Below are 18,689 nucleotides of genomic sequence, written 5' to 3'. Positions count from 1 at the left end.
TAGTCTTTTCTCAGTGGACAAATGAGTCGGCCTCAAAATGGATCCTCTCAGCGTTCTGAATAAAGCTCTCCCGGCGCGGTGTGTGCGCGCATTTGGGGATCAGTTTGTTAAATGACAGCGGGACCATCTTCAATCCATCATTACTCTGGCCTTGTGATTAGTAAAAACGCTCATCAAAGTCATAGTGGGAGTAAAATGCCCATGTGATCTCCCTACAATCAATCAAATTGACTTAACCACAATGGAAGCGCACACGCACACACACTCAGAGCTTTGTGTCAGCCATAAGCTCTTTCCATTAAACCTGTGCTGCATTAAGCATTTGGGCTAAAAGCTTTCATAATCAGGTGTGCTCTCATTTAGTGTACAGAGATTTCCAAGATCAATAGTGTCCTTGATGTGAGAGCTTTGCCCACAGTGTGTAGGTGTGTGTGGGTGTGTATACACAGAAGGACCTCAGAGCTTTGGCCCCAGTGTGTGTGTGTTTGTGTGTGTGTGTTCAGGGCTGTCTGAGTGTGTGTTTGCTGTCTTCTGTCTGCGGGGGCCAAACTATTTCCTACTGCGATCTCTTCATTCTGTGTTTGAGAGGAACTAACAGTGGTGTTCTGGAGATATACTGCGGTTGTTTTTCTGCCTGACGCCTCCTCAGTTGATCCCGAGGTCCACTCTGCAGACTGCAACTGCAACAAAAGTGAAATCAAAACCCATTAATGAGCACAACACACTCCCTTTTTTTTGCTCGTGTTTGAAATACATGTTGTGACATTGACTTTCCTTCAAAATAATGTGTTTACAGAAGCTTATTTGGGGAAATGACGTCCAAAATAAGTGTTAAATTGCAGCTAAATTGCTGCAAATCGTCTTGTATAAAACAGGGAGGGAAAAAAATGACACAAATGTCTTCATGCCAAACAAGTCAAAATAAAGATTGTTAAACTGATATTTTTGTATGTATTTGTGTGTTTTTTTATGAGCCCAGTGTGCGTTTTGTTTGCAAGTGTGTGGGTGTTCATGGACTTTTCGAGAAGTATGCCGGCAGCAGCGTTTCTACAAATGCCTCCTCTGCATCGAGATCAATACGTTAGGCCTTGGGGGGATGAGCTTGACCTGTGTGAGCAGTTTTTCATAATCACTTACGTCTTGAAAATACAGTTTTTCCCTCCATAGTGGCGCTACCTTGGATGTGATGTATTCTGCTTTTCCATTTGCTATATTTGGATGAGAACAAAAAGACTAATGGCTCTGATATTTTTTCTGATATTAAATGCTGAAAAGAACACGAGCAGGCTGGGATAACATCAATATTCAATGACAAAATAAAAAGAGATTTCTTGGTTCTCTTGCCTGAGATGATGTTTAGTAAACCTTGCCACTAGTGTGATGTCACATATGTTGTGACACAAGGCAGTAACACATGTCAACAGCTACACCATCACCCGTCTGACAGGCCATCTTTGAATTTCCAACATGATTGATATCAATTTGAGCCCATACGTGTCTGTGCTTCATACAACTGTTGTTTCCTTTATGAAATATGACATCAAACCATCGGCGACTTAATAACGTCTTCATCCCTGACACCGCCACTGGCCTGTCAAACTGTGATGCCTTCATCACCAGTATAGCATTCCACCCGAAGCAGGCCTTGGCCCTGACAGAGCAGTCTGTGATGGCTACGTTCATTGTTCGTGCGCTCAATAGGCAGCACATGGCGTGGGCAGCAGTCAGTGGGGCTAAATTTGTGCCTCTCTGCTCATTCCGGGGATATTTGTGACTTGCTCCTTGTTGACTCGTTGCGCTTCTTGCTGACAACGGGTCTCTGTGTGTCACAGGCTGCTAAATCCAGCCAGCTGCGTGCAATTAGGCTGCAAAAACGCTGGGGATGTGCACGCTCCTCTGCAGAGCATCAAGTGGTGGCGATATGCTGATTTAGAGTCAGCTAATAAATCTATGTGTTTTCTGTCATTTTTGCAATTAATTTCTTTTCGCAGTAATGAAATAGTAATAAGAACATATAATGAGTCAATACATCACTGTACTGTATATCTATATTATGATGATTATAAGAAGACCTTTGTATAATGGATGATTTAGGTTATCACAACAGAAATCTAGATGAATATTAAGGCAAATTATTTCAGCCAAATCACTCTTAAATCAATGCCACTAGATTAAAATCATAAAAATATATCAATTGTCAATATTTATCTAAGAAATAAAGATAAGATAAGATAAGATAAGATAAGATGAACCTTCATTAATCCCCGGAGGGAAATTCAGGTGTCAAAGCAGCAACATCAGCAAACATCAGCAAACAGAGTGAAACACAGGAGAGGTAAAGGTACACACAAATTATAAAACAATAAATTATAAATAATAATAAATAATCATCATCATCATCATAAATAAATCATACCTTAGAGGTTACTGTACATCAATTAACAGTGTTATGGGAATTAATACAGTTATATATAATAATATAAATTGCAATATGTCTTTAATTATTTCAGCTAAATCACTCTTGTATCAATGCCAATAGATTAAAATCATAAAAAATACATCAATTGTCAATATTTATCTAGGAAATCATGCCTTAGAGGTTACTGTACATCAATTAACAGTGTTATGGGAATTAATACAGTTATATATAATAATACAAATTGCAATATGTCTTTAATATTGTCATCTTGGGGATGCTATTTTGACAGACAGACTCTGGTTCATAAATTAGTGGCCACATCTTTTCCCCCCAGGGAGATTCACTGTTGTTTCCTAGGTAACAAGAACCCCCTCCTCCCGTTACCCTTGGTTCCTCTAGACTGTACCACCTTTCACTGTAGGGGTGGTAAATGTGTTTATTATTGAAGAAGAAGTAGATTTCTGGGGTTTAAATTTAATTTACAAACACATTATAATTCCATACTATTAGTCTTTTCATTTAAGCTCATGCTATTTTAAATACTTCATAAATAATGCGTTATTAATGTTTAGCAAACGTAGCAACCCCCCCTTAGCGAAGCGCCTCCAACTCGAACTGTCAAAATCGCTTGTTGCTTCCTGCAGTCGCCTTAAAAGTAGTTAGCGAGCTAGCCTGTAGCTCACTTCTGTCTCTCTCTGAAGCGAAAAAAGTTGAGGAAAATAAACAGTGTGAAGTCTCAGTCGAAGCCGTCCTTCTTCGTACCACTCGTAAGGTCCCGTCACAACCGAAATATAGCGCTCCCCGGCGGTTGAAGAGCAGCTGGATGTGACAGGTTCGTCATCAGGTAAGCTGCAGGTAGTTAGCTTAGCAAGTAGCTCATAGCATCTCTTTACAACACTTGTTATTGTTGTGTGGCGGCTGTTTTGGACATTAGAGGTGGCTTTAAATGCTTGTAATGATGCTTTTCTAGTATCTTAAACACTATAGGCTGGTGTCTGGGTTGCAATGCTAGCTGTAAATCACTGCCCCACTGCTAGTTAGCTAATGACAACAAGTGAAAGCAGCTCCCATTAAAAACAACATCAGCATGCCTGGTGTGTCTCTCCTGCACTGATCAGGTTACTGCATTCTGGGACATGTTGTTTGCTATTAGTGTGAATGAAGTCACAGGTTTTGTTAATAACACCTTTATTATTGCCTCCATTTATGATAGTCACCATTATTATTAGTAGCAATGACGTTGTCATCATTGTCACGAGGTGCACCCACCCACATGTGACTTTCAAATACAATATGTGCAAAACACAATGCATGTAATGACACCTTATGAAAATGTATGCATGAAATCTCAGATTTGCACCAGTATAATAATTTTGGATTGTCATTTATATGGAATATATTGAGTTCATTAAGGTTATTACAACACCAAAAATGTTCACTTACAAACCAAAAACTGACAATAACCTGATATTTTCAGGTGGAATTTCTTGCCATTTCTTGTTGTCATCATTGTCACGAGGTGCACCCACCCACATGTGACTTTCAAATACAATATGTGCAAAACATAATGCATGTTATGACACCTTGATTAATGGATTGTTAGATTTATTTGCTGCATGCCTGCATAAGATGTAAGTGGAGGCACACTTTAATCTGCTGCAGGTTGGCTGAGCTTAGCTAATAGGTCATGTACAGTGGTCCTTATAAAAATGTATGCATGAAATCTCAGATTTGCACCAGTATAATCATTTTGGCTCGTCATTTGTATGGAATATATTGAGTTCATTAAGGCTATTACAGCACTTGAACACCAAAAACTGACAATAACCTGATATTTTCAGGTGGAATTTCATTTAATTCTCACTGTGCAATATCATTTCCGCAATTTTGTTAATAGTCTGTTTATTGTCAATACTGTATATACTGCTCCTATTTTTATACTTCCTTCTGTTTGCTCCCATTCTGGGACATGCTGTTTGCTTTTACTGAAGTAATAATGAAATCACAGGTTTTGTTAATAACTCCTTTATTATTATTGCATCCATTTGTGATAGTCACCATTATTAAGCAATGACGTCGTCATCATTGTCACAAGGTGCACCCACCCACATGTGACTTTCAAATACAAATGTGAAAACACATGTCACCTTGATTAATGGATTGTTAGATTTAATTGGACAAATAAAACAGTTCTAATGAGATGTAAGTGGAAGGCACATTTTAATCTACAGCAGGTTGGCTGAGCAGGATTCTATCCACCTGGTTAATAAGTTGTGATCAGGCTAGATAATAGGTAATTTACAGTGGTCCTTATGAAAATGTTTGCATGAAATCTCAGATTTGCACCAGTATAATAATTTTTGGCTTGTCATTTGTATGGAATATATTGAGTTCATTAAGGCTATTACAGCACTTACACACCAAAAATTAGCACTTACACACCAAAAACTGACAATAACCTGATATTTTCAGGAGGAATTTCATTCATTCTCACTGTGCAATATCATTTTCCACTTGTGCAATTTTGTTAATAGTCTGTTTATTGTCAATACTGTATATACTGCTCCTATTTTTATACTTCCTTCTATTTAAATGGTTCATAATTTGCATATATTTCATATATGCATACTATTATAATTATTTACATACTTACTTACTTTTTGTGAGTGATGGAAATAAATTTAAGTTAGAAAAATCCAGCACACAGATTTTGAGAGCAATCTCAAACTTTTTCATGTCAAGAACCTCCAAAATAGATGTCCAATTTAGCACAGACCATGGATGTATAAGAGGTTGTATCCTGTGCTTTTGCCCTGTGTGTTAGTTAATAGCCGACAACTCCATTAAATTCTGTTTATGTCATGCTACTAGCACTACTAGCTACTGTCTGATAACCGGTTGTTTGGAAACAGAGACGTTAATACATCCACCACAGTACAGGCTTACAGCATACAGCCCAATGGGTGTATTATAACACGATAAAAGTGATGAATTACAGCCAATATATCCATTATTACAGCCGGATAGAGCTAGCAGGAAGCTGGCAGAATCGGATATGTCATATGAGCGTGCAGGGCGGTGCAGTCCCGTGGGTCTGATGCGCGTTCATTATGCCGAGGAAAATAACTCTGGATTCAGCTATTAGTGAATTTTACAACTTTTAGGACATAATGATTTAAATGAGGCTCTATTTAAGTGTTCGTACTGGGAAGTTGATTTACCTAGATAAATTATTCTCTGATTGACAGACGTCTCTTTTCATGGACTCATTGGCATATTCAGTCCAAAATTGTGGCAGCGCTACTGCAACGCCATCTAGCGGCCATTATCAAAAAAGAACCAGAGTTTCGCCTCTTTGCTTCTGTACTCTTTGGGCTCAATGCATGGCCTTGAACTTGCTCCAAAACACACACTGGTTTCACCACTTGCCTAGTACGCATCCATTGGGCACTTGTTTGTTCTTTATCATGGTGTGGACTTGTGTGACAGACTTACCAGAATGGGTTTCAAGCGGAAGGAAGGAAGCACAACTCTCTGCCGCTTGATATTTGATTACGGCTAATAATAGAAAAAGACAGCTGCCTTTTCATTGATCTGTCTTCGGTGCCCTATTTCTGAGCCCTGCTTTTTTTTTTTTCTCCTCTGTCGTGTTTAACTCAGTAGTACCACTGAATACAGTATTCTGCACTGGTTGAGCATTTTCAAACTGTTTTAACCCATCAATCTTCTTTTGCTGTAATTAGCCATTGTTTCGGAATACCCCTTTTGTAAAACGAAGCCGCTTCGGGGGCCGCAGAATCCTAAATCTGGTTGTGTGTGAGCGAGCCAAGCCGTTCGGGGTCAAACAGGACAGGGATAATAAGAGGGGAGGGGATACCGTACAGGGAAGGAAGTGGCTCGGCTTGTTTGTCTGCCAGGCTTTTGTTTGTTTTCCTGTCGGACAAATCTATTTAGAAGGTGGGCTATCTGAGGTCCGCCGGTGGAAATTAGCTACAAAGCGGGCTTGTTGTACATTTATTGACAGTTATTCAGTAATGCGGTTATTGGGAAATCAGTTGCAGCCAAATGAGGAATTGATAACCTTCATCTATTAATGATGGAGCAGCCTGGCTTGTCCAACCGTTATTGTTCTGGATGAATGTTATTGAGTTGTTTAATTTATCTGGACATAGCTAGTTAAGTTTCATCCTGCAGCAATATATATTGTTGTTGCCGCCTCCTTTAATCTGCTGCATCTGTGTATAGCGAAGTGAGACTACATTCACAGAAGGTGTAAGGTGACACTTTTGCTTTTAACAAAGGCTGACATCCCCCACCTCCCTGCTCATATAATGGCAGAGTCTGTGTTATTTCATTACAGGTGCTCTGATGCCTAAAATGACGTCAGTGTCATCTGCTGAGGTAGACAGTTTCTCATGCTGGAGAGATTAATCCCCCCATCTCCCCTAAACCATTTGACAAACCTATTTCCTGTGGAGCATCAGATTATATATAGCTATTAAAGCATAATCAGTTTGTTTATCGCCGAGCTGTAAAGCATGTTTAGCCTCATCGATGTCAACGAAACACCCAGGCTGCTGCGTCATTCACAGCCTTTGTATGAGACAGAGGCAGAGAGAGAGAGGCAGACGGTACAGCTGTTCTATTGAATCTGGATCGAAAAGTCATGAAGCTGGATCTCTGACTCATCAGTTCTGTGACGCTCCGGTTTCACGGCTCATGTGATGCCAACCGGCATGTCATCAGCCGGGGCGGGGGAAGAGGAGAGGACGAGACTTCCAGCCACTACAAATCTTCTTTTTTTTTATTCAAATTCTGATGCAATAACAATAACAGAAATGTTCACCACTGTGCAGTTTTCCAGTCCAGTAAGGAATGTGATTGAAAAAAAATAGTGTTTGAAAGATATCTTTGAGGAATAAAAACGTACAGGTGAGGGATGGAAACAAGAGAAGGGGAGGAGAGGAGGAGTGTCTGGATGGTGGAGTGGATGAGTTTAGAGGACGGATGCTGAGAGGAGGTAGAGGAGAAACGGGAAGGGAGGTGGTGCTCTTGTTTCCTGGGGGGGATGGTGTTAATGTGATGATAGAAGGACAGGACTGAGCTTCATTATGCGACTGCAGCATCTCTTTGATTATCGCTTTGTTTCTTGAGAAACAAGTGTTGACTTTATTAGAGGCGGGGGAAAAAATCTATCCACCTATGTATCGCGATTATGAAATTGATTTTTTAATGCCAGAATCTATATATTTGCTTCATTTGAGTCTATACGGAGGTACACTCTAAAGGAGTTACCGCTTTTATCGTTGTAGTCTGAGTAACGTGACGTCATATCCGTTCTGTATCTGTCACTCAAAACAAACAGTACAGAGCAGAAAAACGGTGGAGGGTCGGCGTGGAAACGACCTGCACCCGCACATTTGAAATCCACAGTGGTAAACACTACACATACAGTAAAGTATAGAAACACTTTGGGTTTCACACATTGCCAGGAAAAGCATCATGATGAATCATCAAGCATCAGCATGAAAACATCATGGCGAAAGCTGCATTCTAGCTCTGTCATGGACAGGAAACGTTATCGTATTGCGGTAACGTGCGGTCAAGCCAGCCGTCACTCGCATCTCTATATCGCTTTAAATATTCCCCAAAGTAAAAGTCCCTAGAATTGTATGATTCAACTTTTTTCCATGGTCTAGTGTTAACAAAAATTGTAAATATACTGTAAATACTTTTAGAATCGCAAGACATATCGAATAGGCACCCAAGTATCGTGATGATATTGACTCGGGGGATAGGTGTATCATCCCAGTCCTATACTTTACATTCCTGAGCTTGTTTTCTCTTAGAAAGATGGTGCTGATTTGAATTTGAATATATTCACAGGAGAAGGATGGAAAACGAATAAATAATGTAGTTGAGCAGCGCGTGAAATTGGGGAAATACCTTCTACGATCAACATTCAGGGGTTGTTACAGTAAGCACAGTTTTTGCACTCTGTTCCAATGGAGAAAGCTGTGATTCAGTGTCGCTGCACTGCTATTGGCTGGAGCTGTTAAGGGGCAGGGCTTTGCCACAGGCTGGTGGGCAGGAAGGGGCTGGCTTTAGGGGTGTGTGTGTGTGTGTGTGTGTGTGTGTGGTGGTGGTGGGGGGGTTGGCTGGAAGTGTTTCAGCCAGATAGTTGGAGTAGACACTCTTCTGCTTCCTGCCTGCCTGCCTGCCTGCCTCGCTCGCTTGCTCCCCGGCTGAGAGAGAGAGTGAGAGACATCGAGAGAAAATCCCTGTCTAGGCATGGACCTCCGGCTGCAGCACTCGGCAGCTCGCGAGGAATGACAACAGTTCACATGGTCATTAACTCCAGTCGCTGAGGCTGAAGGGAAAGCCGCACTGTGTAGCTCAGTGTCACAGGAGCACCGGGTGCCTCCTGTGTTCGGGACAGACAGCACAGCAGAGAGAGCGACGGGACCCTGGGAAACGAGGTGGGAAACAACCGTCATATTGGCTTTTATTTTTTGTTCAAAGATTTTTTTCTGGAGTTTTGCTGCAGTGTGCTGCATACCACCAGTCTGGGTGAGGAGGGAGGGGAGGGGAATGTTTTATCTGTGTGAGTGTGAGGCTGAAAGCGAGGGAAGAAAATATAGAATGTGTGTGTGGCGGATAAATGCACAGGAGTACATGCACCCTTATTGCAGTTTCCAGCACTTTCTCCTTCGACTCCTTAGAGAGGCATTATCACAACAGTTTCTTTGCCCCTTCCTCAGTGTTTTTTTTACCACATGGGCTACATATTTTTCACTCTCTAGTGAAAAACTTGTTGTGTGGCATCTGTCACTGCTTGCTTTGTGCGGTTCCCACAAAGTTTTCCCTCGTAACTCTTGGTGTGGACATTTTCCGAATAACAAGGGCAAAGATTGTTTGCTCGGAGCAGGGTCTGGTGTTTTGACACCGGACACAAATAGCTGGAACTAAGGCCCACATCATAATTAACCTTTTGAGCTAGATGAGGCACGGTTGACGTGTCCCCAGCTTTCCGCTGCCTATCTAGATTTAGCCGAGCAGTGGACATCATCGCCTGCGTGGAAAAGGCCAGGGTGGTGTCATGCATCTGGCCGCGGATCAAGGGGGAAGTGGGTGTTTTCTAAAATGGAACATCAGTTCAGCCCTTCCTGTTGGGGAAAGAATGGGATAAGTCTCAGACAAGTCCTCGCTGCGAGACCCTGGCAGCCAGAAATCCCCTTTTCTCGGAATCGACTCTCGTGCAAATTGCACCTCGAGATGGTATTAAAAGGATTTAGTGGTCGGTAGGGTTTTCAGACATCTTCTGCAATGAAAGGGGGAGTCTGATTGCTCCGTGACACGAGGGTGAGTTTGCTGAATCATTCAGCCTCTTATGTCTTCAAGTGCTGTAATTTGAAGGCTTAAGATTTCAATTCATTTGATGTGTTTTGCTAATATTCCAACGTACAAGAGCTTTAATCTAACGTAGTATTTTCTGTCAGTGGAAGTTATCACAAACAGCTACTTCTACAACATTCACCTCAGACTTTTAGATCAAGTACGCTTCCTGTTAATGATCATGTTTATCTGTTCACCCCTGGCTGCCAGCTATACTGTAATTAGCTGATGGTGTCCTGTGGCTAAACAGAGAGGAGACTGCACTTACACTGTAAACAAGTCCACTTACAGAGCGCAGAGGTTGATATCCATCCCAGATACTGACGCTCTCTCCTTATAAAAACTTAAAAAAGCTCCATCATCTGTATTGTGTTACGAGACGGGCCACTGATCAGGAGAGGAAAGCCTGGTCCCATATCATGAGCAGGGCCATTCGGGTCACCGTGGTTTAGCTAAAGGCTATTATGATATGGGGCACACCTATCTGCTGACTGTGTGAAACACTTCTCGTGTCGCCCCCGAACAGTAGCTTAGTCCTGGTATAGCCTCTGCTGAGCTCACTCACCCGTCCTTATCGCTAATGGCACTTGATGATATTGAATCCAAGGAGCCGTAGCTTATGCCAAAGACAATTTCATAAGCATCATAACATCCATAGTATTAAATAAGAATTAGGTTGCAGGGTATAGCCCTAGCTCTGCTCTGTCTGATCCTCTCTGGACGGTGCAAAGGAACATTTTGCAAGCCGGCGGTGATGTCACACTGAAGCTAGGGACAATTTGATAAAACCTGTACTGTAAAGCTCACTCTTTTTCCATTACTCACTGGAGCGTTTTCACAATGAGGGCCTCTCTCCACACAGCCTTGAAAAACATTGACCACTTGTTCCTCTTGGCCATGCAAATGACCATAGAAGTGTGGTTCACCAGCGTAAAATGGTAATAAATGGAAATGCGGCCACTCAGGTACCCAGCTCATGTTTGCTTGTCTGTCGCAGCCATTTGTGTTTTATTTAGCCGGCAATACCTGGCCGATGCCACGGCAAACGTTGTCACAAGGCTTACGACCAACGGAAACCCGGTAGCTTATCGTCTCTGCTGAACAAATACAAGCTGCGGAGATAAACTGCTCCGCACAGACAGGGCGCGCAGATACCAGACTAATGGGTTACATACGTGGTATTCAGAGGTCAAGCCAATGACTTTCACTCGAGACGCCCCGGTCCCGCTGACTCTCATTCAATTAAGCAGGCTGACCAAGATAATGCCCCTGCCAGCTGGCCTTAGTAAGCGTCAGTAATCCATAAAGTCTAGTACTGTAGTGCTTTTCTTCACATCTCTGCCCTGCTTTATCAGGTCAGCCTGTCTGTCCACCGTTTGAACTGAGAACACAGAGGGGACAAAGCCTTCTGCAGGAACTAAAGATAAACAGGATATACTGTAAAGTGATGTGCAGGATTTAAAGCCATATTAACATCCACACACCCGGGACGTCTGGTATGAAAGTTATGGCGTCTATTTCATTACAATACCTTGAAATAAGATATATTTCTGTGTTGTCAGAGCCAGATTATAAAACTAGTCCTTGACTCAGGCTCTATTTCTGTCAATTTTTTGTCCCTAAAGGACACAAAACTGCAGAATCTGCGTCAGTCAAGGTGTACTTATCTAAGGTCAAAACCATGGTGCCTTCCTACCAGCTGACCATCTGTCTTTCCCTTCATATCAGCGACATTGTGCTTGAAGCTCGACCGCTAAGCTCAGCGTAAACTAAAGCCAGGCCTGCATGTACTGTAGGTGTAATGCACCAGCAGAAGCTAAGCTAGCCTAAGCCAAGCCAGAGGCAGACACACCAAAACTGCATGCATTGCCAGCATAACAGCTCTCTTGATAATGACAAACAAGCAGTTGCTTGCAGCAGTTAAATTCCCTGGGTATATTGCACAAACATAGTCTATACACGGTATAGGAGCAGACATGTGGTCATGTTCCTGCATGATTATTATCGCACCATCACCCACATGAGGGTGAGTCTATCTTCTTGTTTTGAATACCTTTCATGACAAAAACATAGCTTGAATGTTGCCTGTAGAGTCCCCTGTGAGCTTTTCAGATGACCCCAACCGACCCTCATCCACACTGCCGGCCCACACGATTTCATGAAAGCTTTCGGGCGCTGTAAACCTCCGCTTTCTCCACAACAAAATATCTCCCATCATTTGAGGCCGAGTCATTTCACCAAGAAACGTCGTCGTCCCTATCACACATTCTGACAAAGTAGGTTAGCTTGATACGCACACTTCTTATGGCTTCTAAAAATAAGAAGGGATTAATTGTTAAAGGTCAGATCTGACATGATTCTCTTACCTGACTTTCTCTTCCGCAGCGATTGGCTCTCCCCCTGGGGAGATGGTGTGAAATTAAATCCTGCCTTGGAGAGTGGAGCCCGGGTGTCGGTAGGATCGGGCGAGGAAGCTTCTCATCTCATTTCACATGATCAGCACTAAAGTGGGACAATATGATTAGCTAGACAATGGTCCGGATTCATAGGAACAGTATAGTGTTTGTGGGAAGCATCTTTTTGCCGCTAGTTGTCTTTGTGACTGGCAAAAAAAAATGAGTCTGGAAGATTTTTTATTCTTAAGTCAGGATCTTATTGAGTTTCTCTTTGATATTTCAGACTTCAAACACAACTACAAACAGAATTCGGAAGTTTCCAATTAGAGTGACCAACTTTCAGACCGAGACGCGTGATGATTTTTTACATCAGGACAAAAATACTGTCCCTAACCTGAATCTGACAAAGACCTGAAGGACTGTGCACCTGTATGACAGCTGTGTGAGGGAATTTGTGAAGGGATTTCTTCTTCCCTTAACAGTAGCGTAAATGGTTTGAGCACAAGTCCCAACTTGCCTTCATTAAGAGCAAGTGAAGCTTGTCATACGTCTGTAGAGGATATTGTTCTCACTTTATTTAACCTTTTTCTTTCCCCTGGTCTTGTCTGCCGTGGATATGTTTGGGGGATCTTTCAACCACTACTGTATGTTTTTACAACCCTTCTCCTCCCTCAGTCTGGTGTCCTCAACCCCCTTTTTCCCGCCCCCTAGTTAGCAGAAAAACATTTCCAGATGTGCCAAGAAAAGAGCTCCTTGCGCAGTAGCTTATTAATGGCTGTCGTACGCTCGTGCTAAAGGTCACTTCCTCAGATTGTTGCTCCACCTATTGTCCCCCCTCTTCTCCCTAAACAGCAAACGGACACCGTACACCTGTGAATGTAGATTGATAGGCCGCTGTCAATGAGCTGGTATCTAATTTGGACAGTGGGAGACCAGTGTGGGACGCTGGGCAGCGTCATAATCGCGTCTGGCACTGGCATATGCATCTGTCTCGGTCCCTCTGTGGCTGCTGGACGGCTGCCCGGAATAGTGCTGCGCCGCGCTGTTTTCTATTGGCTGCACCATCCCTCCGTGCATCGCTCTACAGGGCGGGTTGGACCCCAGGGCTTTTTTTTTCTCCCCTATCTCTGCTCTGACTCGATGTCCGATGTCTCATAGCACAGAGGCTTTTGCCATTCACCGCTTTGTGTGCGATATGTCGCAGAGCCCTGTGGTCGCCTTGTACAATGGCACACAGCAGACTTAAACTCAAGTGGCTTCTGAATAACCTCACAGCTGCCTTTTCTCCGGTTCATCAGCCATGTACTCTTTAGAGCGAGCACCCTCTGGGGCACACAGATTCAGATTGACATACGTACACAAACGCTGTTAACGCCTGTTGAAGCCCATTAGATAAACGGTTGCCTATTGTCATATTTAGCGAACCATTCTCACTTTCTTTCTCTTCTCCATTTCAGATCACTGACAGGAAGTGCCTTGTGAGACAAGATCCTTACTTGAATTGAAGATCCTGGGCGTTTTTCCGAGGAGCTCCAGATTGTTCCCTCTGCAGCCGCGAACACCCCTGACCTGTTTGTTGGTCCTCACCTGTGCTCAGAGTGAAGCGGTGGAGCTGCTGCACTGCTGGCCAAGGTGCCAAAGCTCAGAGAGATTTTTAAACAATAGAAAGCCACAAAGTTTGTGTCCCGAACTGTGCCATCGCACCTCAAAATAGCACCCCTTTTGCTCCACCCTTGCACAGATATCATCACTCATACAAAGGTCATTTTTGGGGGACGTTGGTACAAGCAGTAGAGCTTGTCTCTGAGCATGCCTTGTCAGAGGTCTGCACCTGAGACTTAACTGATTGATGAACAATTAGCTGACAAACTCCACGACGAACATTACAGTCCCATGCTCCGGTCACAGAGACTTTGCCAGTCCATTACCTCCACTCTCCTGTCCGCGAGGACAAACCTCATCCGCTGACCTGAAGCTAGATCATTTATAGCTGCATGTTTTAGCTGCGTTTTCCTTTTATTTTTTTCCACTGCAACACCTCCGCAGAGGATATCCTCCTCCCTAAAACCAAGTGGCTCCACTCCACCCCGGCTCCACAGCCAGTAGTGCCGCTGACATGGCTCTAAACATCGCCTCGATACGGGACACAAAATGGCTGACCCTGGAAGTGTGCCGGCAGTTTCAGAGAGGGACGTGTTCGCGCAGCGACGAGGAATGCAAATTCGCCCATCCACCCAAAAGCTGCCAGGTGGAGAACGGACGGGTGATCGCCTGCTTTGACTCGTTAAAGGTAAGGACTTTTAAATAAACTGCTGTGTTCTGTTGGAAACTATCCTCTACTTTTATTCTAATCCTTTTTCCCCAGAGTATAGACCCTTTTTGTGTCTACATCATCATTATGTCACAGTGTTAGCTGGAGGCAATCATCATGGATACTAACAGAAAAGGGGTGTATTGTTTACAAAAACACCTACACCTATTTAGACCTTTGCATGAGGTTACTTTGTTCATCATCATAGTTTCTACTTCCCTTTATACAACCTCATGCACCTGTCAAACGATGTAAAGCAAATAATATAGCACCGTTTCTGACATGAACTGTTATAGCGTTTCTGGTTCCTAATGGTCGGTGGGTGTAGGTTGTCTGCTCAAATTAGCATGTGTGTCAGGTCTCCATGCTGCGCTGCGGTTAGCAGAGCAGCCTGACCTATGAAGCTAAAGGCCACAGAGGTCTGTTGTCATGTTCAGTGTCACCACAGGTGCGTGCGTGTGTGTCTTTCATTTTTTTATACGGTAAGTTCTTCTAACGTTACCGCGCCTTGCCCATCATCTGTGTACGTGGTCGAACATCCGATCGCCTTAAGTCATTCCAGGGCTTCTATTCCTGGGTGCATGTCAGCTGTCACGCACAAGCAACATAAACAGCCCCAGCTTGTTTCGTAATGTTATGTATCCCTCTAATTAAGGCCTGTAGTTTATTTGTTGACCCCTCTCATGAGAAGTTATGTCGCTGTTATACATTAGTTTGCTCTTTAATAGTAGTAAAAATGTCCTAAATTAGCTTAACACCACCAGACACTTTGAAAGTCTCCCCAATTATAACAAGGTCGCTTCACATGCTGCAAAATGAAATGACTGCATCCAAGAGCAACCCATTATTTTCAAGCTGTGTGTGGAAAAAAAAACAAACAGCAGTGACAGTGATAAATAGCCAAAGAAACTAGAGCAGAACACCGAAACTGTGAGGAGTTTTTTTAAAAGTGTGAACTGTAGCTGCTTATCACGCACACAGCAGTGCGGTGTGTGGTGATTGTGTGCATTTTATATTGTTCAAGGTTGAGCTCAGTGACAAAAGAGAGGGTCTAGATGTGGTACATTTTCCTATATGTGAACATCGTGACCCTATCCCTCCTGAAACGCATTGTTGGCTTAGCACACTTTCCCTACTTGAAATCCATTAAGATCTTTGGAGTGTGTGTTGCTTATTCAACACTATGAAAACAAGCTGCGTTCATGGTGCGATCAGCAGTTTTTTCTTGGCTAAGATTTGCTCATGGTAAGGCCAGTCATCGAGTGACATTCCATCCCAGATGCCAGATTTTGCGAGGGCCGTTATGCCGTTCTGGTTTAACGAGCAAACAGCTGACTCCAGTCGGGATCGATTTGTCGTCGCACCATGCAAGGGGACGGCCTGACATGGATCCTCCGCACATGACATGATTTCGCTGTTCCTTGAAAACCCAATCCAGTCATCCCTGACTGAGGAAACTAAATGACCGGAGCACTCGACCTCACACTAGTGCCAGCTTTCATTTAAACTATTCTCAATGACGCTTCCTCTGCAAATAGTGGCTTTGAGGCATGCATCATCTGAAGGGCAATGCATGTAGTGTGCACTCTCAGAGGCAGCTGTAAAGTTACTTCTCCTGTAACCCCTGTTCTCTGATAACATGACCGACGCTTTTCACTATGAGGAATGCTCTCTCATCATTACATTCAAAAGCTTCTATATCAGCACTCCTATTACTGGCAATCTTGATGCTTATGTCAAGCAAGAGCTTTTGCAGGCTATAGGTTAGCTCCATTATTTTCTCTGCAAAAGATACTTGACCATCATAGACAAAAGGCTCCTCTTCCTTGTCTGATACAAGTTATTCTGACCATATGGTGCATTCAAATGGGGTCGTGTTGTGGAAAGTTTCTGAAAGCTCAGAGTTCACGACTTGTGACGTGTTTGTTGATCTGAATTTTGCTGCTGTCGTTGTAGGCTGCTCTGCCCATCAGCTAAAAGCCTAATGAAGCTAGATTGTTAAATGTATAGACAGATCTGACTGTAGCCACTCGCTCTCTCTCACACTCTCTCTTCCCCCTCGTTCCACCATGCAGCCCAGTGACAGAACGAGAATACAGGATTCTCTGTACTTTTAACTCCAACTCGCCCCCTTTTCCCACAAAGACTCTCCTCGTGACAGCTGAGAGAATGAACGCTTTATTATGCATTAGGAAATGTGTCTCGCTCCACGGCAGGCTGATTTCCACCCCATTACGCCCGTATCGTCTTCCTGGGTCTTCTCATCTGATAGGGTTATCGTGCCAGGGTTGTGCGCTGCCAGGTGCGACCTGGCCAATGATCAGAGGGGGTCCTTTTGGTAAACAGGGGAAAGGTAGAGCTCAGGAGAGGAGTAGAGTAGGAGGTGGAGGTTGCTCTTGTCAAGCAGCAGTAGGCAAGCGTGCCAGTTGTTGTTTTCAGAGCTTGTAACACTTTCTGTTCCTGTCCCCTATAGCCAAATCTCAAATTTTGCAGCCGATTGTCAAAATAACGTTTTGTTTCTTATCTTTGCACCAAGTTTTTTTTTTTTTTTTCAGATATAAAAGCAAGACTACAGCGACCTAAATACCTGCTTTTGCATTTCCTGTCAGTGCTCTTTACATGGGACGAATGACGATGAGGAATCACTCCTGCTTCCTCGATCATAAAGCTTTTGCAGCGTCCTGACTCCGCCGCGCTGCTCTCAGCACTTCTATAGCGTCACGTCTGGGGAATTTTTTTTTTTTTGTCCTCCTGCTCTACACTGTGGGCTTTAGAAATAGTCTCTCTATGCTACATTTGTCAGCTCTCAAAATAGGACACGCTGCTTCATCTCTGTCCAACTAAAGCTGTATTCACACTCGGTTGGTAGACGTGATGTAGCTTACCAGGCATCATTCATTTCCACTGAGACGTGACATGTAAAGTTGACAACGGCGACCTCAACGGGAGTAGCAGTGGGGAATGTTCAGACATGTCAACAGTTTTTTTTCACTTATACTCATTTGATTTCCCATTTCTCTGCTTTATCTTTTGAATTAGAAAAATTGCAAACTATTGTTACAATACAAATTGCAGTTGTTGTTGTCAAGTTAAATTTCTGTGGTTCAACGTCACGAGAGCTGACGGAAATTCATGCCGTCTCCTTTTTTTCTGTAGTGATATATTATAGCTAAAACAGTTAAACTGAAATTAATTAATTTTTATTTTTATTAGTTTTATAAGGCAGTATAGTTTTATTTTTTTCTTGAAAATATATTCTTTATTTAGTTTAGTAAAGATGTTTTTCACTGCTTATTTTCATTTTAATTTCATTTTTAGTTTTAGTTTGCTATAATAACCCTGGGTTAAACAGACAGGGAGATGATTTAAAAATGTAATCCAGTGAGAGAGATTGAAACATCATTAATTTTTGGGCTGAACAGTCCCTCCATGAAACATTAACATCCTTCACTGCAGAAGGTGATAGCTAATCAATACGGGCAGAGCTGCGTCTCTGGTAGTATCACAAACGACGTGTCGTGGTTGGAGCCCTTTCCGTTCAGCTCTTTGAGACTTTGTTGCGGTGTGACCGTGGAAACCATGACATATTGGAGGTGGTGGTGGTGAGGATGAGGGGAGAAGGGCGAGAATACCTCCGTTAATGGAGTAAATGCAATCGCAGCAGTCATGTGATGATGTCACATTGGCTGCGCCTCTGACAGTAGCCTTTTGTTGATCCTCTGCTTTTCCAGTTTCTGCTCTGACTGTGCTGACTGGGTTATATTCCTCTCTGCAGTTCATGTCCAGAGCATTTGTCTCAATTTATCCTTTCGACTGCTTGTCATTGCACTTAATATGACATATGACAAGTGGGCAGATTTGAAATACAGCAGACTAAAAATAAGCAGCTCATGGAGAGATTGTCATTAAGATATTTTTGAGAGAGTTTCGAGATGTCTTCAACATTCAAAGCGTTTGAGCCTTTACACAGCAGATCAGATGTCTGATAACATACTCTGTTAAGATTTTCTTCCCCCCATTTTCAGATTTTACCAGGTGACCTCCACGCCTGACTGAACTCCAATAGTCTGAGAGGTGGTGGTGGTGGTGGTGGTGGTGGGGGTGTAGTCTGGAGCATCCCGGCACTATCATGTTTCGTCAAGTTGTCAAAAACAAAGTGGCGAAGCGA

General features: G+C 43.1%; 1 protein-coding gene across 18 annotated transcripts in view; it reads left to right on the top strand.

Annotated features, from left to right (window-relative positions):
- Positions 1-3,058: 3,058 nt before the first annotated feature.
- Positions 3,059-18,689, top strand: part of LOC119483942 (muscleblind-like protein 2a) — a 54,520-nt gene continuing 38,889 nt past the window's right edge. For 4 of the 18 annotated variants that reach the window (XR_005205867.1, XM_037762456.1, XM_037762454.1 and 1 more), the window contains exons 1-2: positions 8,534-8,898; positions 13,668-14,500. Coding sequence is in view for 6 of the 18 variants with exons in the window: in XM_037762456.1 (XP_037618384.1) it covers positions 14,327-14,500 (174 nt within the window). In the remaining 12 variants the exon portion in view is untranslated. Of the gene's footprint in view, positions 3,264-8,528; positions 8,990-9,613; positions 9,782-13,667; positions 14,501-18,689 lie in introns of those variants that run through there. The other 14 variants (XR_005205866.1, XM_037762453.1, XM_037762451.1 and 11 more) reach the window with 10 other exon arrangements.

This window comes from Sebastes umbrosus, chromosome 24 (genome assembly GCF_015220745.1).
Source record: "Sebastes umbrosus isolate fSebUmb1 chromosome 24, fSebUmb1.pri, whole genome shotgun sequence".
NCBI lineage: Eukaryota > Metazoa > Chordata > Actinopteri > Perciformes > Sebastidae > Sebastes > Sebastes umbrosus.
This window is presented reverse-complemented; position numbering and strand designations above follow the sequence as displayed.